General features: G+C 43.6%; 1 protein-coding gene across 1 annotated transcript in view; it reads right to left on the bottom strand.

Annotated features, from left to right (window-relative positions):
- Siae (sialic acid acetylesterase) overlaps positions 1–23,463 on the bottom strand; it is a 90,972-nt gene extending 67,509 nt beyond the window's left edge. Inside the window, exon 1 of the mRNA XM_051197107.1 lies at positions 23,284–23,463. Within this exon, the coding sequence (XP_051053064.1) occupies positions 23,284–23,448 (165 nt within the window). The 5' untranslated portion in view covers positions 23,449–23,463. The remainder of the gene's footprint in view (positions 1–23,283) is intronic.
- Positions 23,464–26,166: the final 2,703 nt, after the last annotated feature.

The raw sequence follows: 26,166 nt of genomic DNA, 5'->3' as shown, positions 1-26,166 counted from the left end.
TAACTTGTGGAAAAACAAAATGTTTTTCCTACCAGTCCTATTACCAAAAATAACCAGAAGCAACTTCTTGTAGCAGGGAGAAGTATGCTACCCTTCATACCTCAGCCTACCCTAAGATAGTCTAGAGATACCCACGTGACTCAAAATGATAGAGAACATTGCGTTGGTTTATTTATTAGTAATGTGATAGAATGCTCAACAACTTTCCACATCAGTAAAGAACAAAAACATCATAGTTTATGTCATGATACAGTGTCTAACGTAAAGAGCAAATGATTATTTACCATATGGCAGCTTGTCCATGATGTATCCAACCTTTATGACAGCTTAACTCAAACTACATGGACTTTTTTCTTCCTTATCTCCTCCTCTAGGAAGATGCTGAGATTTATAGCTTGCCTATTCCGGGGTCTTTTCTTTAAACTCTAATAAAAGTGTCCACTTTGAATAGACTTTATCTTGCTTAGAAGTGATGGGGAGACAAATGGTTCCATCTAGCATAGGAAACCTGTGTCCTTTGGAAGAGCAGTCAGTTCTCTTGACCGCTGAGCCATCTCTCCAGGCCCTTGAGACTCCTTTTTATTGGTCCCCAAATCAGCACATACAGACCAAAAAGAGGAGAGAGACAGATGCCCTACCTCTGGCTATGGCCGGGTTGAAAGTAAGTGGTACCACACACCCAGCTTCCTGACATTTGTGAACAGATGGGAACACCTATTTTTGTTCCTTCATGTACTGAATCCTGCTCCCCATGAGATGGGGTCTTTGAAGGCAGTTTAGCCCTGAGGGTGATTCCCCAAGCAGAAGCAGGAGGATCACTGGCAAGTTTAAGTCCAACCTGGGCTACATAGTGAGCTTCAGTCGAGTGTAGGTTTCATAGTGATACCTTGTCTCAAAACAAAAGCAAAAGCAAATAGAGCTGGCTTCCACTCTGTGTCACCTCACCACCAATGAGGAGTACACAGAGAAGACTGCACACAGAGTAGTCTGCACACCAGGAAGAAAGCCTTCTCTGCAGACACTGGGTTAGCTAGCACCTGGATCTTGGTCTTTCAACCTCTAGAATTAGTAGACATAAACAGTTGTCATTTAAGCCATCAGTCTCCAGTGCATCAGTGATAGCCATAGGCAGCACTAGCTAATAGCCAGTGGATTGTGGGAGTGCTTTCTTGGAAATCTTTTGTTTTTGTTTTTCTGGTTTTTAAAATAAATATGTATTTATTAAATTTTAAGAATTTCATAATGCATCAAGTGCATTTGATCATATTCATGCTTTCCTGGATGCACTTCTACTCAGACACCTCAGACACATTCCCCCTGCATTTCTTTTTTTCTTTTTTTTTTTTTTTTTTTTCTTTTTTTGTATCCCACTGATTCCAATTTGTGTTACTCAGATACCCATGAATGTAGGGCCACACACTGGAACATGGTTTACCTATCAGAGACTGCACCATTAAATAAAGCTTACTATCCCTCCCCAAGAAGCCAGTAACTGTCAGTAGCTTCTCATCTAAGGGTAGGGCTTGTCAGTTCTTACCCCCTCCATGCTGGAGTATTGACCAGCTTGATTTTGAACAGGTCTTGTATAAGCAACTACAACCAGTATGAGTTCAGAATCGTCTCACTCTATTACTCCCTACAATCTTTCTGCTTCCTCTTTCACAGTGGTCTCTGACCTTGGGAGGAGAAGGGGTGAGTTAGAGGTCTCATTTATGACTGAGCATTCCATAGACATTTATTCTTTACATTTTGAACATAGGTTTTGCACTAATGAGCATTTATTTCACTAAGGAACTGTATAATCAACCTATTGGTATAGAGATGCAAATGTAGAGGGTAAGTTTGATGCTATGTCTGTCCATTCAGCAAATTAATAGTAGTAGTTTTACCCCTGGATACCAGCCATGGATTCCTAGGCAGATTTTATACATTTCCTCCTGAAGAGCAGGCCTTAAATCCAACCACAAAAAAGATGATTAGCCCCACAATGTTCATATCACTGTTGGCACCCAGGAGCATATCTTGCCATGCCTGTCATTATAATTAACAATTAGGTAAGACTTTTAATGACTTTTATACTCCAGCAGCCTGAAAACCTGCTTCAGGGATGAAGTTCCCTAGTCAGTTATCAACTTGATTTCTCATTGTCCTGTGTTGTGGGGTATTTGTACACTGTGTGAAGGCACATTGCTGTGATTGGTTTAATAAAGAGCTGAATGGCAGGCAGTATAGGCGGGACTTCCTGGCAGAGAGAGGAAGTAGAAGGAGATAGTTTAGGCACAGAGGAGACTCAAGGAGACTTGTGGGTGGGGAAAGGGGAATCGGATATACAGAATGAAAGGTAAAAAGCCACAAGGCAAAATGTAGATTGATATAAATGGGTTAATTTAAGTTATAAGAGCTAGTGGAACAAGCCTAAGCTAAGACCTAGCTTTCATAATTAAGAAGTCTCCATGTTGTTATTTGTAAGCTGGAGGCCAACAGCAAAGCTTACTACAGTCCTCTGGCCACATTTTGTGCTGCCTTCAGCAGCAAGAACTTACCATGCGGCTCAGGAGGGCAACCAAAAGCAATAGTAATGTCTGTATTATTTGAGAGAGGGGTCTCCAGGATACCCCTTACCAACTAGTAGGCTGATCCACACATGGCACTAGCCTTTTTATTTGGCATCCTGTGACTTGACACACAGGCTGAAGTCCTTGTATCCTATGGCTTCAGCAGTCATCTCCACCTCTCCAAAAAAGGCATTAACAGTGATTTTCTGCGCCTATGGTGGCTAAGAAGCAAAGAGCACAGTAAAACTTCACAACAGTACACAGCCTTTGGAGTGGGAAAGTAGGAAGAGGTGTGATCTGGTGGCAATGTGGAGGCCCAGGCAGCAAGACCATTTCCCAAAGGAGGGAGAATTAGCAACCATGTTCCCAGGCCCTCCTTAGCAGAGCTGCTGCATGGACAGAAAAGTGTGCAGAGCTCAAACAGAGGCCAGCTGCAGCAGGGGCATCAACAGTCAAGCCGTCCTGGAGCCAAGGTGGTAGAGGCACCCACACTCCAGTGCACGCCCTTCTGGACCTGTGATGACGCCCCAGGGAGTTCTAGGCAGCATAATGATTTGTTGCTCTCTAACCACACAGTTGTCAGTGGTGGCGGCGGTGGTGTTATTGTTGTGGTTTAGTGTTTGGCAGCCTCCAGGCGCTGTGCTAGCTGGCTCTCAACAGCAGTTCTCAGCAGCTCTCTGCCAACCCCTGGGCACAGCATCCCCAGCACCTAAGTCCAAGGCAGGCTGGCCTCCTCTTCTTCCTCCTCCTACTCACCCTCCTCCAGCACTCAGGCAATGCGCAGCTAGAGAGGGGGCAGACGAGATGCTGAGGTACTAATTGTATTAATGAAAATGGCAAACATACATCCTTTCCATCTGGCAGCACAAAGGAGAGGCTGTTGGGAATGCAATTACCCACTACAGGAGAGAGTAAAATATTTGTCAGGTTTAGCAATAAAATTAATATCCCTCAATTACTAGAGCCCCGCTAATGAGATGAATACAAATTGCCTTCCTTGGTTGCAAGAAGAAGAACCTGTCACATAAAATCCAAAGTGCCATGTTTTGTTTTGTTTTGTTTGTTTCTAAACCTGGGAATCTCTGCCACCAAGACAGGCATTTTGCATACCTGTTAATTCAGAATAGAGAAGCTAGAGATGATGCTTTGATGGCTGCTGAAGTCCCCTATTATCACAAAAGAGGGTGTTGGAGTGGGTGTCTTCTGTGCCAGGGGGCCCACAACTAGCCCAGACCTACAAGACAAGATGGCTGAGTATTCCAGCACCTTGGCCCACTTAGCAACTCTATCTCCCAGGTCTCCTGCAATCAGTGGTATAGTAGCCCACTTTCCATCAGATAATGCAATTTCCAACATATTTTTCCTTTGTGAAATTTGTATATAGCAAAAGCTGGGTTTGCTTTGAGCAGAGCATATGCTTCGTATTTATTGGAATAAGTTTCCTAGTTCCTTAGCATTCTGTTCACTGATATTCCGTATGTTAAAAATATCTCTACTTTTCCCCCGATACTCAGTAGTAGGCAGCCACAGTTTTCCTCTATAGTTTTTCTGGGCAGAAACCAGAACATGTTCTCTACAGCCCAAGGGAGCTTGCTATACCTTGGCAAAGCCTGACCTGATTTCCCACCCATGAGGAGAAATACAATTTTCTTACTTTACACCAGTTTCACAGACGGCTTTATCCCTGAGAGCCAGGACCTCTATTTCAGATAAGAAAAGTCAAACACCTTGTTTCTCACTGTGTGAATCCAATCCCTGATGCATGAGTGGAATGTGTTTGTGCAGGAGGTAAAGAGAAAGGAATCTAAAGTCTGGTGTTTTGAGACTTCAGGAGATGTGGTGAGTTCAGTGGGTGCACACTTCCCAGGAGGGGTGGGCTTATTCTCTGGGGACCTCACAAGCTAAACCCATTCATTGGTAGGCTGTCTCTGAGATTTCCCAGAGGACCAAGGCAGAGCCCCTTTAGATGCAGGAGCCACCATCTCAGCAATGGGACATTGACTTTTACAACTCCAGCAACAAGGAAACCTCGAACCTCCTCACTGTAATAGAAACTAAAGTTAAAATGGCAGGATCAAAACTCACAGCTCTGTGTATGGGAGGGAGAGAAAATCAGGCAGAGACTCGGGTGGAGGGGGTGTGGAGTCATAACCAAGAGAATAGAACAAATTCTTTGGAAGAAACTTTGGTGAAATGTGTCTTCATCTGTGTTGCTGGAACACAGACATGAACACATGCACGCGCGCGCCGGCACGCGCGCGCACGCGCGCGCGCGCACACGCCTACCTCCTCAAAATCCACTCAAAAGAATCCTTGCAACCCTGCTGCCTTGATTTAGTAAAGGTGCTGTCCAGAGTAGGGTCAATGCTTGATAGGTTGTCTTCCTAGACCTAGACCTCAGAGAGAATCCTAAAGCTGATGGAACAAACATCCATTTGCTGCTTTATTCTTTTGTCTGACTATCCATAATTTGATGTATTGTTTGGCATGTAAACAACTTCAGCAAATATCTATTGTATGTGTGCTGTACTGGAGATACAATGATGAAAAACAAGACAGAGAATCGACACACCCAGATCAAAGATGATTCCGCCAATTATAAAAGCTAAGCCATTTTTATGTGAGAAAAAAATGTAATCACAACTCCATCTTGGGCTACCTGGAAAATAGCATTCCCTGCCTTGGCAATAGCAGTTGAATCTCCCACCTGGCCTCTGAGCAGCTGCAACCACAAGTAAGAAGTGTAGAAAGCAATATTTATTGAGTGCCTATTGTATGTCTGGCTATACTAGTTTTTCACATAGATCTTTGACATGGGCTTGTTGCTCTCATTTTACAGTTGAAGAAGCCAATACTCAGGAGCTAAGGAAGTTGTCTAAGACCACATAGTTGATACCTAAAATTTGAGTCAAACTACAGACATTAAGAGTCCACATTCCTTCTAGTCATCAGCTGATCACCTCCATTTGGGGTTTTGGCCAGGATGGATGATGCAGTATAGGAAAACAAGAACTGAAGACATTCTCAGGTGCTGTGGGGATATCTATTGGGAAGTGAAGCATACATACGCATAGAGAGATCAGGCCAGTGGCTCTGAAATCAAGCTCTGGATACACCAGTTTCCCTGATGCATTTATTTTTATCTACCCCTAGAACCTGTAGGAGCAACCGTGTGCCCAAGACTCCAGTATCCAGCTGGAACTAAACCCTTTTCTCCCTGGTGTTTTCTAGGTGAGATGCTGTAGGAGTATTGCAGAAGCAAGCCAGGGTGTGAGTAATGAAGGAATTGCTTATGTAATAGAGATCCACACCATCTAGGGTACGCGGACCTCTCTGGGAATCAAGGAGCACGGAATCATTTCCAAGTTTCTGTCTCAAGTTCATTCACATTTGGGTCAGGCCTCTTGAGCAAGTCATAGTCACCTTCTCCAGTTTCCTGGACAAAGACGTGTTCTTCCTCCCTTTTCTCCAGGAGAGAACCCTCCAAGGCATTCCAAGAACAACCACTGACGCTCTTGTCATTACTCCCAGCTAATGCCTCTTCCGCTTTCACATTCTCCCTTTTACATGCCACCTCTCTGAGCTCATGCCCACCCCTACTTTGTTGCTCAAATGTCTTCAGACTTTTTGGAAGTGCCTAAGATGACTGGTTTTTTTCCCCCAGGGGCCCAGCAAGGTTATCATGGCTTCTAATTATCAAGCTGTGAGCAGAGGAGGGATGTCAGCAGCTTCTACTTAAGATGAAATGTCTCAGCCTGGAACCCTGTTTTCCAATTCCTCCTCCGCTACTAATTACTTCTGTGTCCTGGGAAATTCACTTACCTCTCTTGACCTCAGTTTCTTCCTTCATGGCAGGGGATTAAACCAGATGTCTTAGAGAGTCTTTGCAGTTTCCTGGTGTTGATTTCTTTACTTAGGAATCTGAACTGCCTTACATCTTCTTTCATTCTATAACTTTGGAAATAACAAATCTCCATGGGTTGATTGCAATGGACCACATAAGCACGCACACAAACCCAGGCCAGCAGCCTTCTAGCCACTCACTGAGTTAGCCCTCTTCCAGCAAGCTCTCTGAGAGATTTGGCTCCAGCTACCCAACTGGGGAAAATTATCAAGGTTATCTATCACACTAGGATGTTGCTCTCTAACACCTACTCTACCCTGCACCTTCTTCTCTCCACACTTGGTCCTCTGCCAATCCAGGTTCTAGGAGTTTTCTTCTGCCCAGCAGGTGGCTGCCAACTAATCAGTCCCTCCCAGAAGTTAGAGGAGGCCAGCTGGAAGAGGAGACTTGCTCCTCACCCCAACCACCGGTATCTCAGCCACAGGACAATTTTGCTGTGCTCCACATGCCCTGCCCCTGCGTGGGCTGGCTCCTGTTGCTAAGAGAACCTGACCATTTACATTTCCTGCTGTTTTTATTTTAGATTAGCAGCCACACTGCTGCAAGAACATGAGGTATTTTGAGAGAGACAGAAAAAGAAAGGGTGAAGGGAGAATCTAATGCGAGCCCTCCTTCCCAAGGTCCTCCCAAATACATGGACCAAAGCAATAACACCATGCCCCAGCCCAGCCAGCCACCTTCTTGCCTCCTTTTTTTGCCCCTAACAGCATCACAGACCAGTTCTGACACTTTCCCCAGTACCTTCCAACCACATAGGAACATAATAGCACAGTTTTCCTCCAGGAAAGGCAGAGGTTAAACCTTGGAATCAACTTCACACATACAGTACCAGTTTTCTCTTGTTTAAAAACAAAACAAAAAAAAAAAATAGAAACAGTTTGAGACCCCAAACACCTGATATCCAGACATGCTTGGGCTTTCTCCTTTGTCCTGGTTCTTTGACTCCCAGTCCTCCCAGAGACATGTGTGATTTTCCAGTTGCCACAGAAACCTGTGTTACCTTCCTAGACTACCTTCTGATCTAAAATCCAAGGCCCTTATACATTTGTCTTTTCATGAGACCAATAGTTGAGTCTTCTATCTTTGTGCTTCTAGAAACTGATGTCTAAGTAATTTTTATGCTAATTCCTTTCTTGTTCTTGTTTTGCTCATGGTAGATGCTCCTTAATGCTCTTTAAACTTCGATGAGATAGTTTTTGTTTTATCATATATGTGTGTTATCATATATGCATTTGGTTTTTCAAGACAAGGTTTCTCTGTGTAACAGCCCTGGCTGTCCTTGAACTAGCTCTGTAGACCAGACTGGACTTGAACTCACAGAGATCCACCTGCCTCTGCCTTCTGAATGCTGGGATCAAAGGCATATACCACCACCTCCTAGCCATATTATATTTTATTGTGTTATATTTTAATATTGTCTCTTAGAAGCCTGTTCTTTTCTAATGAGAGACAGTAATGGAGTGGATCTGGATGGAAATGGAGGTGGGGAAGAACTGGGAGGAGTAGAAGGAGGGGAAACTGTAATCAGGGTATTATGTGAGAAAAGAACCTATTTTCAATAAAAATAAACAGGGCAGTGCATGCCTTTAATCCTAACACTCAGGAGGCAGAGGCCAGAGGATGGATCTAAGGCAGCCAGGGCTACACAGACCCTGTCTCAAAACACTAAACCATAAAAAATAAATTAATAAAATAGTAAACTTTATCCATCCTCACCAGGCACAAACTGAGCCCCCTTAAGAAATATCTGCCACGAAACCTTCTTTACCACTAGCGAACACTATCCCTGGGGAGGAAGAGATTTTAAAGAACATGACAAATATAGCAATGAAGATATGAGACAATCAAAGTTGCAAGAAGGTTCCTAAGATAGGGTCAGGGTAGAGAGGATAGGGAAGAGTAACTAAGGATGGCTTTTTAGAACAAACCCATGGAAAGGGACTGAGAGTCCACTACAGATGTCTGCTGGAGTCAGATAGACCAGCTTGTGCCAAGGTACAAAGAAGTAAGAGAAATAACCTGCACCGAGCACACCCCTCCCTGTGGTCCTATCCAGACAGATTTTCAATTCATCCTCCTACGTCTTTCCCAATTGTAGCTTTTCCAAGGAGGGAGAAATATCTTCTCTTCCTTTGTCCATCTGTTCCAGATGTAGGGAGCAAGATGCTCTAGGATGATGGTAATTATTTGGGACCGAAGAGAGCCATTCCTAGATACACACCTCAAAGCCACCTGCAGAGCTATGCTCCTTGGCGAATCAAGCACCTCTTTTATTCTTATTACTATTGCCATTATTGTGTGACAGTTTCATACATGTGTAATGTATTCCGTTCACTTTCAAGCTCCCCATTATATTCTTCTATCCTTCTCCTACTCCCACTGAACCCCCTCCTCTTCCTAACAAGTCTTTCTCCTATCTCCAGGGCCTTTTGTTGTTCTTTCTCGAGTGTGACCCACTGAGATTAATTATGGTTGCTTTTGTGATCCAGAATGGGGGGTAAGGTGATTTACTAAAGCACCGATAATTTACTAATAGCTACACCTATGCAGAAAAACTCCCTCAGCATCTGATAAAGGCTTCTCAACTGGAGGTAAGACCCCATGAGCCCCTCTCATATCCATGATGGAATGTTGATGACTTGCATCTTGTACAGATCTCACACAGGTAATAAATCAGAGCTGCTGTGAGTTCATGAGTCCAGGTCATGTCCAGAAGGCGATGTTTCACCATGTTCCACTACATCCTGTAGCTCTTACATTCTTTCCATCCCCATTATGATGTTCCCAGAGGCTTGGGATTTGTGGTTATATAGATGTCCTATTTAGGACTGAGCTCTCAACAGTTGCTTATTATCAGGATGTCTGTGGGTTATGTGTCTCTATATTAACCATTGTTTACTTCCATCAGAAGCTGCTCTGGCCAAGGCAGACAGCAGCACTAATGTATATGTACAAATTAAACTATTTGGAAAGTGATTTGACATCATGTCCATTTAGCAAAACAACAATCATAGGTTACCTGCTAAGACCTATGACCTCTTCAGCCCTGGACTTTAGAACTGTTTTAAAATTATAGGTATGAGTTCCCTTAGATACATTTAAAAAAAAAAAAGGCAGTTGATTACACCCCATAAAAATCATGCCACTATTGTATCAGGGGGCCTGGCAGGTTGAGCTGTAGTTTTCAGAGTTCATAGCTTAGAAAGACATGCATCTCCTTTGTAAGCCTCCTTTCAAACAACTAAATCTTAGTAAAAAACTAGCCCTGCCAACCTCTCTTAGGACAATCAGCTTCAAAGGCCTGATTGTGGGCTTAGGAAAGGCTGATGGGACTCAAATCAAAGCAGCCAGTTCAAAGCCAAGGGCCTGCCTCCTTCCCGACAGTTTTTTCTGGGGACTTGGACTTGGAGTCTTCCTATCATCTCTCTCCACAGCATCAGATATTCTTATCTTTTCTGAGCCAGAGAATAGCAGAAACTCCTGGTCATTTACATGTGTTCCTCTTGACTCTTCATTAACAAAAACAGTGGTTTTATGAGGAGCTACATGTAGTCAGCTTGACGAGTGTATTTCCCAGTCTCTTGTGCAGGTTTCTGTTACTTCCACTAGTAAGTTCGAAGTGAATTTCTAGGGAAACTCATTAACACATTTACCTGCTTCTCTGGCCCATCTCTATTTTCTCTTCCTGCCTAGAATACAGTGGTTCAACCAGGGCCGCAGCATCATCTTAAGCATGGAGTGCCTCTTCTGATAAGTGTCACATGATGAAAATGACACTAGATCTACCAGTCCTACTAGAAACCCACAGCTCTGTCTCCAAATACCTACCTATGTGCGCATGAGCAGGTTTGCAAGCAGTTTCCAGAGTCTGATAAACCATCAAAGTGATGCTTAAAGTTCAAGCTCAGAGCCTCACCTTATTTTAGAACACACAGGTTACAGGAATGTGCTCTGGACTTTGCCAAGATAATATCTTAGGTGACTCTATTGGGTACACTGACTTTCCTGACCTACTGTAGAAGGATACTCAGTCCCAAATATTAACCATTTATATAGTTTGTATGGTTTCAAATATTGAACTATTTATATAGACCTGTTGCTTAGCTAATTATTCTGTTGTTGTTTGTGAGGTTTGCTATATTGGGTATTAACCTAGGGCCTCTTTCATGCTAAGCAAGAACTTTACCACTGAGCTACAGCCACTGTCCTTTTTTGACTTTTTATTTTGATACAGAATCTCACAAAGCTAACTAAGGTGTCCTTGAACCGATATAATCCCCCTGTCTCATCCTCCCAAGTAGTTGGATTACAGGCCTGAGTCATCAAGCCTGGATGTATGTTATTATTTTTTGAATCATAAGAGCTTTGTATAAAGAAAACAAATAAAGAACCTGTCTCAAACAAGTGAAAGGAGCCACTACTATCCTGACTTCTCAGATCACTGTTGTTAGAAGCAGAGAGCCTAGCACTACACTGGAACCATGAGATCTGTAATCAGCCAAGCCCTGCCTGTCCTCTCAAATGCCAGCACCCAGACCATCCCTGTCTCATGACCCTCTTAGTAGTTATGAGGGCCTGCACCCTCACCCATCCCCTGCTTTCTTTTCCTCACCAGCTAGTCTCTCTCCCGGCTGCCAATCCCATGCCAGAGTTACTTTATACCTGTAAGGAAATTAGCACTTATGTTGGGACAGAAAGTGACACTGTTCAGTTCTCACTGTCATTCTGCTCTTAATTAATATTTAACCTCAGAGAGATTGTGTAGCAGACGGAAGTGGCTGATGGGAGAACAAAGCCCTGGCTGGCTCTCCTTGTCAACAGTGCCTCCCCCACTTCCAACTCCTCTTCTTGCATGGAAGGGTTCTGAAGGACCCAGAGGCCCAGGAGGAAATGGAGAGGAGTACTGGGAGCACCCTGAGGACCCTCAACTGTACTTATGGTGGATTACTCCCCCAGATCTCACAAAGTGCCAACTCTTCTACCACTAAGTGAGAACAGCTGGTACCCAGCACCTGTCTCTCAATGCCCAGAGCTAGACCCAGGCCTGCACATGAGTAAGGATGAAGAGATAAGCAGGGGGAAAGAGAAGCAATGCAAATGTGCCCCTCAACAGATTATATTTAATGCACTATTTTTAGTTGCCTTCAATCCCTCGGGGCTGTCAGGGCGGTTGCAGCCCCACTCCCCCGGGAGAGGAAATGACAGGCATTATTACCCAGCCCAGGAACACTGATGCAGTGAGTGCGTGGTGGGTGGGGGAGGTGCTGCCTTGCCAGCTCCAAAATTTGGGAACTTAACTTCCAACGGGAAATCGAGGACACGGAGATGTAGCCACAGGACCACCACCTCCTCCGTTTGCAGCCAGCCAGCCAGATCAGTCCTGCGTACTTGTCCACTGGGCCCAGACCAGGAGTGTGGGAGTCTCTTCAGTCCTCAAGTTGTCTCAGAAAGTAGGTTATACAACATCCTTCACTGCCAAGTTCTTCCTGCTCTCTAATCTTAGCCCTGCCTCCGGTCTAAGCCCAGTTCCCTTTGCTCCGTATGCAGAGGCAACGGAGGACAGCTGGCCATCATCCCCCAGCCAGAGCCCTTCTTTGTCTTGAAGAAAATGATTCAGTTTCCTCTCAGCCTTCTCTTCTCCAACCTGAGTCATCCGAAGTCTTTAACCTTTCCTCGTGTCATTTTTCCCCCAGCTCTTCTCCTTGTTTCTTCTCTAACCCTGCCTCAAATATGTCCCCAAGTTCCTCCTGGGAACCTGAAGAGACCCTAGACTTCCCTCAGAGAGCACCAGAGCTGAGATGGAGAAACCTGTTCATGTCGTCCTGGAGAGGTTCTCTAATTGCCGTGGTTAGCCTGTCTCTCCACAGAGGATGCACCTCCACCCCCATTCTTGCAGCCTCCCTCACCTCCTCTGCACCCAGCTGAGTGCAAGGCTTATAACATGTGGCACATAAATTTTCATGATGTCTGATTTGAAATGAGGTGCACACATAAAATTTTTGGCAAGGTACTTATACTGATAAAGTACAGAGATGCTTTTCAGTCCCAGCTTTATTATTGTGGTACACACTGGACAGAACTTTGGAGAATACTTATATTTTTCACTACAGAATTGTAAACTATGTAAACCATAGTAGTATATAACATCCATTCAATAAATAATTTATTGAACTCCTATCATATGTCAGGCGCTATGGTAAATGCTGGGGTGTCTAAATGAAAGGCCAAATTCTGCTTCTGCAGGCATTGACAGCCTCCATGGAGAAGAAAAGAGGGTACAGTGATCAAAAAGTGTTAGAAATGAAGCAAAGATAGGGCTGTGACACTGTGTTTTAATGATTTCACCTTGCTCGAAATCAATGGACATGGTTCTAACTCCCCATCCTTTCCCGGAGTTGGTGCACCATCTCCCTGACTCCATATAGTTCTGGAGTTTTTGTCAGAATGGTGGGTGCTATAGTTTGGATCCTGGATGCTTTCCAAAAGCCCGTGCATGTTAGAGTTTTGATCTCCAGCCAGGAGCATTTTTTAGAGATCAGTAGTTTCTTCCTTGTGGGAGGAAGTCAGGTCTCTGGACGCACCCTCCTGGAGGGGTTGTTAGGATCCTGACCCTTTCCTCTTTCTGTTTCCTTGCCCCCACGAGGTGAATAGGTTCTTCTACCACACAACTGCCACCACAATGTTCTGCCCCACCACAGACCCAAAGCAACAGAGCCAAGCAAACATGGACTGAAACATTTGAGCTATCAGCTGCTAAAAAACATTCCTCCTTATGACTTGTCTTAGGTACTTTGTCATAGTGACCGAAAGCCGACTAACATAATGGGCAAATGCCCAAGGAGCACTTAGGACCCTTCCACAAAATATATAAATACACAGAAAGATGGTCTCTTTTCTTTTAAAGGTTTAGAATGTCAACAACTATCTTTCTTATAGTATACCAATCTAAGGTCATAGCCAGCAGAAAGCCTCTGAGGGAACCCTTGCTGAAAGATGGGAAGAAATATGAAAGATCCAATGTCATTTTAAGCCATGGGTCCATCCCAGCTAAGCATCCTAATAAATGCCTAGTTTTGTCCGGGACAGTGGTCTCAACCTTCCTAATGCTTTGACCCTTTAATACAGTTCCTCATGTCATAGTGACCCCCAACCATAAAACTATTTTTGTTGCTACTTCATACCTGTAATTTTGTTACTGTTATGAATCATAATATAAATATCTGATATACAGGGTATCTGAGCTGTGACCCCAAGAGATCATGTCCACAGGTTAGAACCACTGCTCTAGAAGGAAGCACACGCTTCCAAGTACTCTTGATACAAAGGTGGCCTCTCCTAGAGGAGAGCAAGGGGTTGAAAATGGTTTCCTGATGTGCAAATGATTTCTGACACTACAGATTGAGGAGAAATTGGCAAGGCGGTAGAGATGAGCAAATAGTATAGTTCCTAGAATTAAAGGGAACCCTAGGTTTGCTACCCATCACTTATATGCCCTTGCTCAATCTACTTAGCCATTGTTTCCCCTTGAGGTCCTTACCAATGAATATATTTCCTCCATTGGATTATCTTGAGCATGGCATGACCTGATATATACTAAGATGAGCAGACATTATCTAACCATTGTCTAGCACACCTTTCTACTGTGGAGCACTGCTCTTCCTCCAACCCCATGCAAAAGGTTCTGGAAGACACTACAGGTATCCATCTGACCACATGGGCTAGATTAATTATAAAATCCCATCTCTGTTACCACAAGGATTGATGTAGGCAAGGCAAGGTTCCCCAATTCTTGGAGACCTCTCCAAGAATTTTTAAATTATTACTGATGAAATTAGGATTGAAGAATTATATTTCCTCTTGGATCCCAATGGCTTCAGTTTAAAGTGGCCATAAGTCAGAGATCCAGGAAAGATGCTGGCAGCAAAAGAAAGCGAAGGCAACTGTCATAGAGAAGTGGTGAAGTTTTGCACTGCTGTGCTAGTAATTCCTTCACGGTCTTCCATATGCTGTAGCAAAGAAGGCTGCTGGTATGCCCAACCGTTAGCAGTAAGGGACAGTGCACTGGGGTGATGGCTCAGCAGGTAAAGGTGCTTGCTACCACACCTGGCAAATTGCCATGACTTAGACCCCTGAATTGGACTCTGATTACTTCCCACATGGTAGAAGGTCTGACCCTGTTCTAGCAGGTTGTTCTCTGACCCATTTGCATGTGCCATAAAAAAAAAAAGTCCATTTCTCCAGTTGGGCATGATGGCGCATGCTTTTATTTCCAGCTCTCAGGAGGCAGAGGCAAGTGGATCTATGTGTTCAAGGCCCATCTGGTCTACAAAACAAATTCCAGAGCAGCCATAACTACACAGAAGAAACTGTGTCTCAGAAACAAGAGAAAACAAAAAGTCCCTTTCTTAGGACTGGAGAGATGGCTCAGTGATTAAGAACACTTGCTACTCTTCCAGAGGACCTGGGTTTGATTCCCAAAACCCACACAGTCACCTATGTGGGGGGCTCAAAGTTCTAGGGGATCTGATACTCTGTTCTTCACCAGGCATGTACATGGTGTGCGTACATACGTGCAAGCAAAACACTCATACACATAAAATAGAAAATTTTAAGTCATTTAAAATAATATTTCTCTGTACATCTATCTATATATTATTATATATCATATCCACATATTATAATATGTTATATTATTATACACTGTAACATATCTATATAATGTATATAATTTCATATACACACATAGATATATGAAATTTTGGTCTCTAAGCACCCTTTCACAGGCATTTACCCATTTTGCTAGCCAGCTTTCCATTATTACTACAGAACAGCTGAGGTAGTCAATCATAAAGAATAAAGGCTTCTGGCTCACAGTTTAAGAAAGGCTGCAGCTCATGCTTGCTTGGTCCTGTTGCTTTAAGCTACTGGTGAATCATACTTCATGGTAGAAGTGTGCGGTTTACCTCATGGTGGTGGTCGGGTTGTGCACGAAACTCAGCCTGGGCCCTTCCAACAAATCCAAGATTATGCTAAGGTAAGTCAGATTTCTATCCCTTCTGCCCAAAAGGGTCTTGATGGACCCAATGTGAGTACACAGTATAAAACAGATGGGATCTAATAAATATTCATAATAAGGCAAGCGGATCTCTGTGAATTTGAAGCCAGCCTGGTCTACAAAGTGAGTTCCAGGACAGCTAGAGCTGTTACACAGAGGAACTCTGTCATGGAAAACCAAAATAAATAAATATATAAAGATAATAATTTTATAATACTACATTAAAATAATAATAATTTAAAAATAAATGCCCATAATTAATATTTGGCACAGAAAGTGCTCCCCAAAATGGTTTGAGTCTTCTCACACTGTTTACAGAGTCTATGCTTTAACTTAAGGTAAACTCAGAAGTCCATGTGCACATGCATGCACTCAGGGTGCATGCTGGCTTATAAAAATGATAATGATGGTGCCAACAACAACAACAATAATAATAATAAACAAGAAAGAAGTACATGCCCCTTCCCAGTGTCCCAGAAGTCTCAGATCACTGACACAAGCCAGTCCTGTCTAGCAGTTAAAGGTAGTGTTCATTTCAAAGGAAACAAGCCCACATGAGCTGAAAAATGGGTAGCAAGTCCCTGTCATTATGGAGTTTAATTGCCCCTTCCAAATATTGGGATAGCTGGATTGGTAGCTGTATACGGATTACCAAGTACTCTCTTTGCAAAGGTTAGATAAAATAGGGGCCCTGCACTGCACAAACATCGCTCTGCCTTCAGTCTGTCTCCCTCCAAAGCTAACCTTAAAAATTCTTGCTTTTATTTAAAGAAGTAGCAGACAGACCTGATATCTACTCAATGCTAAGAGCCCCCTAGTCCTCATCATTCTCTTAAGGGACACCTCCTTAATTGCTGGTGATTCTAATTGTAGCAAGCTTGTGCCCCAGACTGGAAACAGCTGGGAGAGGTTACAGACGATATGGGAATAATGAGACATTGGGAGACAAGGCTGTGAGTGTGACTTGCAGAAATGGAGTGGTCACCTCAAATTCTAAGATGGATCCTTTAACAAAGCAAAACTAAACTAGAACAACCAATTAGGAGAGCAAGGTCGCATGTGGCTGCATGAACTCTGTCTGAATTGCTGGTTGTCCCTGGGGTTTACAGAGACCACCATCAAAGAATCACTAGAAGTAGCCCGCACATGTGGAACCCATCCTGTCAAAACAATAGGTGCACTGTCATGATCTGACACCTCTTAGCATACTGTAATGTACTGAGAGTACACTTCGTATCTTCTACCCAGTAGAACAGGATGTGCTGTGTCATTTTTAAGGAGCAAACTTCTGATTCTTTCTCTCTCAAAGAGCATATACTATATAAGACTGTAAACCCAGTCTGCATAGAGACTAAAGGGCTGTTTAAATACTAGCATAGCAAAATCTCTTGATGCCTTGGGGTCAGAAGGAAACATGGTTTTGCCTAGCATGTCTTCTCTCTAAACAGCAGGAACATTCCCACTAACAACCCAATCCAGAAACAAGTCATGTTCAGCTCTCCTCCCACTCACCCCACTCCAACACACAACCCAGTGAAGGAAAAGCAAAAATAACACAAATACATCAACCCAAACAATATGAATGCACACACTTCGATGTTCCGCATGAACTGCTAAATAACACAAGCTTAAGTTTTAATAATCTCTTATCTTTCAGAGCTCTACTCTGACCAAAAACTTGCACAGAATAAGAAATAAAGAAAACAAATTCTCTTCCCAAGGTTGTACAGGAAGGGAGTGTTAGCTAGATAAACGTCTTCTTATTTTTACATATGGAAATACATTGGCCCAAATAACCAAATTCCTGTGACGATCCCATCCCAAGGCAGTGTGAAATGCCTTTCATTCTGGGTAGTGCCCATAAGGAAGCTACAGTGACTGAGTTCTAAGTGTTCACCTCTCTCATAGCCAGATTGCACAGCGCCGATGCAAACAATCCTATTAATATGTCCTTCCCCCTGAAGTTCAAGGGTAAGAGATATTTGTATACCAACAGGTTTGCTGTGAGAAGCACCTGTGACATTTCAGCAGAAGATGGTTTGTGTGGATTTAAAAATATCCTTTGGTAGGTGTTAGATCCATCATGCCTTATAATCAGTAGTCACACCTTAGCCTTTATTCACCCAACAGGATATGGCTTGCCCTAGGAGGCAGAAGCCATTGCATTGTAATGCTTAGTTTTATCAACTTGACACAAACTAGAGTCACCTGGGAAAAGGAAACCTCGACTGAATGAGGAATTGCCTCCATGGCCTGTAGCCACGTCTCTGGGGAAATTTCTTGATTAATCATTGATATGGGAAGGCCAAGCCCACTGTGGGTGGTGCCACCCTCAAGCAGGTGGTCCTGAATTCTATAAGAAAGCAGCCTGAGCAAGCCATGGGGAGCAAGACAATAAGCAGCATCTCTCCCAGTTCCATTTCAGTCTTGAGCTCCTACCCCAACTCCCCTCGATGACAGACAGTAAGCCATGAGATGAAATAAGCTCCTTCCTTCCCAAACTGCTTTTTGGTGGTGGTGTTTACCATAGCAACAGAGAGCAAACTAGACACTCATAAACATATGAATTGATTCAAGGAATATGGGATTGACCACATCTCTCTAGCCCATGAAAGAAATGTCTTGACTTTTAAAAGCAAAAATAAAGCTTTCTGAGAATATCACTAGAAAGAGACTCTGAATGAGAGAGGACTAAGACTTCAAACTCTAAGGCAAGGTTCTCTTGTGGGACCCACTCAGGCTCACTGCTACCAAACTGACTGCCTCAACTTGGCCTCTCTTGTGCAGTACCTGAGATAAGTTCTACCTTGAACATTCCTGGGCATAGGTGAGATGATGTTGGAATGCTTTTCCAAGCCAAAGAAAGGGAATATTAAAACTAAAAAAAATATATTAAACCAAGTCAAGGGTACAAGCATAGCTTCTTCCTGGTTTTTAGGCCCTGACATCTTTATCTACTATGCTCCCATGAAGCAGCACCTCAATGAAGATATCTAAGAAACACATCTCCATGTCTCAGCTCATCAGAATGGAAACCTGAGACCAGATTGCAGAGCCACAAAAATCTGTCTCCTTCAAAAAAACTTGCCTTCTTATTTCTTTTGTTGTTGTTGTTGTTCATTTAGTTTTAGTTTTAGTTTTTTGAGATAGGCTTTCTCTGTGTAGCCTTGGCTGTGCTGGAACTCACTCTGTAGACAAGCCTAGCCTCAAACTCCGAGATCCACCTGCTTCTGCCTCTTGAGTACTGGGATTGAAGGCATTCACCACTACCACCTGGCTCTTATTTCATCTTTTTTAAATATTTGTTTTATTTTATGTGTATTAATGTTTTGCCTGCATATATGTATGTATATACACATACATATGTACATATGTATATATATATATATATATTATGTATGTTGATGTTGTGCCATCAGATGTCAGAAGAGGGTACATATATACATAAATATACATATTTATCTGACAAATGAAAATTGTATACATTCAAGTATACAATGTGATGATTTGGTATATGTGTACTGTGTTGGCTAGTTTTATGTCAGATTAACACAAGCTATAGTCATCTGAGAGGAAGGAACCTCAAGTGAGAAAATGCCACCATAAGATCAGGTTGTCGGCAAGCCTGTAGGCCATTTTCTTCATTAGCGATTGATGTGGGAGGGCACAGTCCATTGTGGGTGGTGCCACCCCTGGGCTGGTGGTCCTGGGTTCTACAAGAGAGCAGGCTGAGCCAGCCATGAGAAACAAGTCAGTAAGCAGCACTCCTCCATGGCCCCGCATCAGCTCCTGCCTCCAGGTTCCTGCCCTTTGAGCTCCTGCCCTGACTTCCTTCAGTAACAGACTATGATGTGGAAGTGTGAGCCAAATAAACCCTTTCTTCCCCAACTTGCTTTTGGTCATGGTGTTTCATCATAGCAATAGTAACCCTAACTAAGATATGAACATTATAAAATGATTACCACAATCAAATTAACTCAACCCGCACACAGTTTATTGGTGTCCATGTGGTGTATACTTAAGTGTCACTCTCTTATGAAATGTCACCATGTTACTTTGGGTCCCCAGAATTTCACCTCTTTCCCTATAGCACGCTCAGTGTAATAATCATAAATTTTAAAAACTAAGTACTAAAGAGGCCTCTTATTTCATAGACACATAGTTGAGTATTTATGAATAAAATAATGAAAAAGTATGAGACATAAATTAAAAGTTTGGTGATGGGATAAAAATCACTGGTTACAAATGACAAGCACAGAGGAGTTCATTGTATACTACATGACTAGCTTTTGTATAAGTAAAGTCAAAGGCTTTTTTCAAGCAATAAATTCTAGCTGACCAGTAAACCACATACCCATAGACCACAGCATATGATCAGAACAACCACTCCAAGCTTACAGGGCCATCACCGAGGTGAAGCACAGGGCTGCAACACTGACCACATTCACAAGGCCAGGAGATGACTATTCTGGGTGATTTTCTGAGGATCTTCATCTCCTGGATGAGTTGCCCCAGGCTGCCCTGAGCTAGACAGCAACAGCAAGAGTGGTCAGAACCCTTATTTGGGAAAGTAAATTCACCGCTGCTCGAACCAAGATTGTTTTGTTTTTACCTATCAAGCTAAGTAACAAAAGGAGCAAAGGTCCTTATATGGACAATGGGATGATATAAAAATTATAACTTGTTAAGTCTTCCTGTAAAAGTTTAAATTTCAATTAAAAGGCTGCTACGTACACATCCCAGTTGCTTTCCTAGCAAGCATAAATCCATGGACTCCATCTTCAGGATCACATAAACCACATGTGGTAGCACATGCCTGTAAGCCCAGCACTTGGAAAGTGAAGGTAGGAGGCCCAGCAGTTTGGGATGTGTGGTTATCTGTAGCAAGTTTGAGGCCAGCCAAGTCTACATATGAGACTCTGTCTTTAAAAAAAGAAATCAGTTACAACAAACATGTGTCTGGACCTCTGACTGATGAGGCTATTTTTAGGTTGGTTCTGGAGTTTATTATTCAAATAATATTAGCTATTAAAATGTTCACATTGGGCAAATGTTCCAGGAAGATGTGTTAGCCCAGGAGGTACACACAGTGGTCAGTCAGCTGAAGCTTTTACTTATGCAATAAGCAGGAAGTAAACTGAAGGAAGGAGAGGAAATCTCTAAATAACAGTGAGGCTAAACACTGGGGTAACGGGCACCATTTGGTATGCTCCTCATTGTCTAGACATGCTCCAGTATGTCACCATAAATGGCAACAAGACACTGAACTTCAAACATAAAATCTCTGAGTATAGGGAAGGAGATTAAGACTTCCATCATAGGGGTCCCTTCAGCCAGAGGCAGAGATGGTATGAGTTCAGTGACGTGAAATGATCATTGTGGCTGACAACTTTTGCCCCTACCTTCAATGTCCCCTGCTCTCTCTAAACCCTCTCTCTTCATTTCTATGAGTCCAACCCTTGCTCCAGGCCAGCCTAAGTCAGAATGTCTTTGTGATCATCCAAATTCTCAAGTCCCATAATAATTACTATCTGTGTCATTTATTTAGTACCTATCCTTTATTACCTTCATTTTATGCACAAGAAGTACGGGAGAAGTTGATAGGACTAATTTTCTAACTAAACACAACACAACTCACCACATCAAACCCAATATGATGTGAGAGGTTGTAGAACAGTATGTATGCTTGTGTGAGAGTTATGTGCAAGTAGATACTTAGTAACACTGTATCTTCGCAGTAACTCATTTTTGAGACAGGGTCTCTCACTAAACCTGGATTTCATTGATTAGGTAGGCTAACTGGACAACGAGCTCTAGGCATCTATTCATCTCTCCCGCCTGGCTTTTACAGTAATGCTGGGATCCAAACAGGTCCTCATGGTTGCACGACCTGTACCATCTCCCCAGTCCTGTGAGGTGCTTTTGGGAAGTAAACCCATGAGCTGCAGCCCCAGATCTGTAACACACTGGAGACCTGATACCTGCAAATAGCAGGGCATTTCATGTTACTGGCCCAGAAAGGGGGATTAAAATGCTATTGTATCTTCACAGTACCACACTGAATGATATCCATGGAAGCCCTTTGAACACACTATTTGGATTTAGCTTCACTATTCACTCATCATTTTTGGTTTTTTTCTCTGCCTGAATCTGACCTGACTATCCATTGGGAAACTTCCAGGGACTCAAGTTTCTAATACAAAATGACACATTCAGGGCTGGGAAGATGACTCAACCATTGCAAGCATGTACTGCTTTTACAGAGAACCTAAGTTTGGTTCCCATCAGGTGCCAGACTCACAATTGCCTGTAATTCCAGCTGCTGAGGGATCTAACACCCTCTTCTGGTGTCCATGGGCACCTGCATTCATTTGCACATACCCACACAGAGACCTATACATACACACATAAAATTTTTTAAAATAATTTAAAAGTCGCTTAAAATGACATGTATGCATCTAACCTATGCAGATCCTTCTGTATATTTTAAACTTTCTCTAGCTTATGCATAAGACTTAATTCAATGTAAATGCTATGTAAATGATGCTTATACGGTATTATGGAATGATGACAAGAAAGGAAGTCTGAACAGTATAGATGAGTTTATTTTTCCTGAAGATTTTCAGTCTGCAGTTAGCTGAGTCCATACCTTCAGACCCATAGACATGGAGGGTGAAATATGTATTATACAGTTATAGATTGTGTCCCTGTAGTATTCTTCACAGTGCAAGTTCAGGAAATATTTACTTTTCTTGATGTCCTGGACCATAAGGCTGTTGGTGATGAACACTGACTGTTGATAAAGATGACTTCATGGTCACCTACAGTCCAGCAATCCTGAATTGTAAGTCTGCACACATCCCTTATGCCATGTGCCCTCTCCCTCCCCCTTCTTTCTGACATGTGGGTTAAGGGTGGAAAGAGCCCTCCAGTCTGGCACAGGCCCCTTTAAAAATGTACCCAGGCTCCTCCTCTGCCAACCAGGTTGCTAAAAATACGGCTACAGCAAAAGCTGAAATATTTGCAGAGAAAACTGAATTTCCTGCTACCCCCACTCCCTCCACTCAAATGGGTAAAACCCTGACCTTAGAAGCCCTAGCGCAGCTCTGCTGAAGGCACAAGCCTCCAGCTTTCCCACCCCTTCTTATTATGGAGTCTCTCTGTGGGTTTGAGCAGGGATGTTATGTTCAGAGAGGGCCCACTCCCAGGAGGGAGAGCCACAAGTATTGGCAAATAGATCATCACATGACACCTCCGTATTTTTCCCCCCTTTGATTACTAGGACCAATGTTGTGAAAACTCCTCTCCACCTGTCCCAAAAAGGATACGTATTGGACCACAGAGGTTCTACACTCATTTATGTTTTATCCTCTCAATGGGCTGATCTCTTTGGCCAGCCTTACCTTTTAGTCTTTCTCTCTGCAATCCCTCCTGGCTCCAGCCCAGGGCCAATGCTCATGCTGGCTCACTCCTTACCCTGGCCTTCCTGGAACTTTTCTTCTTTCCAGGTCTGCGGTCTTTACCTTCAGCAGCTGAGGGATTGAAACTGGAAGAGTTAAGTATATGGCCTAAGCCAAATTAGCTCCTAAGTAGTTCTCTAAAACTTGACCTTTGACACCAGGCCCTAAGGTTAAGCAGGTTATGGTGGGAAGCATGACCTGAAACCACTTTGCCAAAGACCAGACTCATTCAGTCACACACAAGGACCCCAGACTACATCTGTCCCTTCTCCACCTAGAAAGTCACAGACAACAGTCCCATCAGCTCACCTTGCTCACAAAGTTCAGGCTCCTTGTCCAGAAGAGGGGCTTCCTAGCAGCTTCACTGTGTGCTCCGAGGCAGTGAGGGAGTCTAACAGGAAGAAGTGGTGGATGGCACAGTGTGACAGCCTGCTCAGGGTGTTTCTGGAGATATATGAGCAGCCAGTGTTGCATGCCTTCTAGTCTGCAATATATGTGTCACTCGCCTCTGGGTGTTTGAATTGTGAATGTGTCTGTCTTCTCATTTTGGGCTCTGCCTTCCTCTCTGTCTGTCTTTTCCTCACCTTGAAGTCTGCCCATCCCCCAAGCCAAGCACTGAGGCCAATTCCGTGTGGGCAGTTCAAGTGGGCTGTTACTGAAATGGTTGTTTAGTGGATGGAACTGACAGTTGCCGCATCTGGTATCCCATGGGTCTGCCAGTGTTCAGACACCCTCACCCCACACAAAGGTGTCTTACAGGAGGAAGGGAGGGAGGTGCTGTGTAGGAGTTGGATAAAGATACCCCCTCCTTTCAGTTCTGACCAGCAGGAACACGGGCCCAGAGGCAGCACAGCCTGCAGAGCGATGTTGCCTAGCAACTCGGGAGACTTCACTGCAAACTCACCAAATCCCAGCTTCCTCAGCTCTAATTTAGGAAAAGCAGAGTCCAGATCTGATATCCTCTCTGACCCTCAGTTTCCCCCTTCCCTCTCGCTCTGGATTCTGGAGTAAAAGAACCCGGGAAGTTGGCAAAACCAGGGCCTCCAGATGTGTTTGTCATTTAGGCAAGGACCTGAGTTCCTAGGACATCCTGCCATTTAGTGGAGGTGGGGGACTAAAGATGTGCCAGAGACAGATTGGGGAACAGATTTGCTGTTACAGGGGTGGGTGGGTCCCAAACATGCTGGGAGAGATACCCCTGCACCCCAACCCTGGAATCCCAGCCAGCCTCCAGCTCAGTTTGGAGCCCCAAAATGGCTAATCTGGTCCCCAACCTGAGTAGACATTGGCATATCCCTCCTACTCATTCTCCCATTAGCAAGGAAAGTCAAGGCCCAAACACTCAGTGAAATGGGCATTCAACAGTCCCACGGTTGTGGCTGGCCTGTGACAGTGCTGCTACAGCTCTGCTACTTGGGGTGCCTTGTCCTGCTCAGGACCACAGGGTGTTTCTTCCTCTCTGCTCTAAGGCATAGCCTCCCTTCCCTGGAGCTTCAGAGACCTCAGCTGAGGAGGACTTGAGTTTTCTCAGAGATGTCCCAACTACCTACTTAACATTCGACACAGTCAGCTGTACCACCTTGACAGTCTGAGAGGTTAAGTGACCACAAAAAGAGCAAGTTGCCTACCCCAGATGTCCCTTCACATCCCTGCTTCCTGGCCTCTCCCCAACCCACATCCTTCGCCAGCATGGGCTCAAGGGACCAGTACTAGTGGTAACCCCACAATGCTTGAGTTGACAGCATCCTTTTTCTTCCAAAAAGCAAGTGAGAGTGTGGCTAAACTTTGCCTTATTTTGAGGCAATGAATCAAAAGGTTAGGAAGTCTAGTGCATGAAGTGGGATTGGTTAGTGTGCTAAGTCTGCATCAGAGTATGAGTTCATTCAAAATGGGTGCTGGGCATAAGTAATTTTATTTGGTGCAGATGGGTGGAAGTGTAGATAGACAGGTAGACAGATAGATCCCATACCATGAATAGATACAAAATAGGTACCTGCTCAGTGACAACTATAGACACTTAGCACTGGAAAAAGTACTGAGAATAAATGGCTATTGAATGCCCAGCCATATATTCATTCAAACCTTCCAAGGCTCAGAAAACATTGTGGGAAAAGGGAGTGGAAAGAATGTAAGAATCAAAAGAAGGGAGGTAGGGTGACACTCTTGAACTCACAGCAGCTGGGTTACTTGCACAAGATCTGCACAAGTTTGGGCCCATCAACACTCTGTCATGGAAGGGGGGAGGGGCTCATGAGGTCCCATCTCTCCCTTAGGATTTATACACAGCTAATGGTTGATAAGGTATGGAGAGACATTTTCTTCAGTGGTGAGTCACTAGTAAGATGTCAACCTACGCTCCAGTAAACAAACCCTTACCCACGCTCCTGTAAACAACCCTAATAAAATTTAGTGGATTCCTCCCCTCAAGAAAACAAAACAAAACAAAAACAAAAAACAAAATCCAACATGATAGTAAAAGGGATACTTATGGAAAGGATGGGGATTATCAAAAATTGGAGGGAGGAAAGAGATGGTAAATTATTTAAAAACATTATGTACACATATGAAAAAGCCATTATGAAACCAACTGTTATGCAGAATCAATATATGCTAATACAATGTTTTAAATAAAAATTTAAAAAAAAGAAAAAGTATTTAATACAGATATTTCCAGCAGCGGGAATGCAGGTATTTTTGTCTGTGTGCTAGCGCCCAATCCCAAAACAGGAAGTTTGCAATTAACCTGTGCCTCACAGTGTGTGTGTGTGTGTGTGTGTGTGTGTGTGTGTGTGTGTGTGTGTGTGTGTGTGTACAAGGCCAGTGTGGTTGTTTTTGCCTATTGTGTCTGCTGTGTCTGTGTGTGGGAAGATAGGCACACTTCACTGAGCCAGGGAGTATGTATGGATGCATGAGACTTGAAACGTCTGCGTTGCTATGTACCCACCCTGCAGGCTGTGTATAAACAGCTTTCTCCGTGGTCAGTTTCTGTGCAGTTTCTGGAGGTTTTCTTTGCCAAGAGGGTAGATAGAGGGAGCAACGTTTGGAACTCTGGGTTGTGAAAGTATAGGGAGGAGGATGGGGTGCGTGCTTTTCTTATGTGAGGCAAGGCATGCTGCGCCCAGATGTGTGTTTCTGCCCTGGATGTTGGGAGCCTTGTGCCTACTCCGACATACATCTGCCTGGCAGTCTGTG

The sequence above is a fragment of the Phodopus roborovskii genome, unplaced genomic scaffold, assembly GCF_943737965.1.
Source record: "Phodopus roborovskii unplaced genomic scaffold, PHOROB, whole genome shotgun sequence".
In the NCBI taxonomy this organism is placed as follows: domain Eukaryota; kingdom Metazoa; phylum Chordata; class Mammalia; order Rodentia; family Cricetidae; genus Phodopus; species Phodopus roborovskii.
This window is presented reverse-complemented; position numbering and strand designations above follow the sequence as displayed.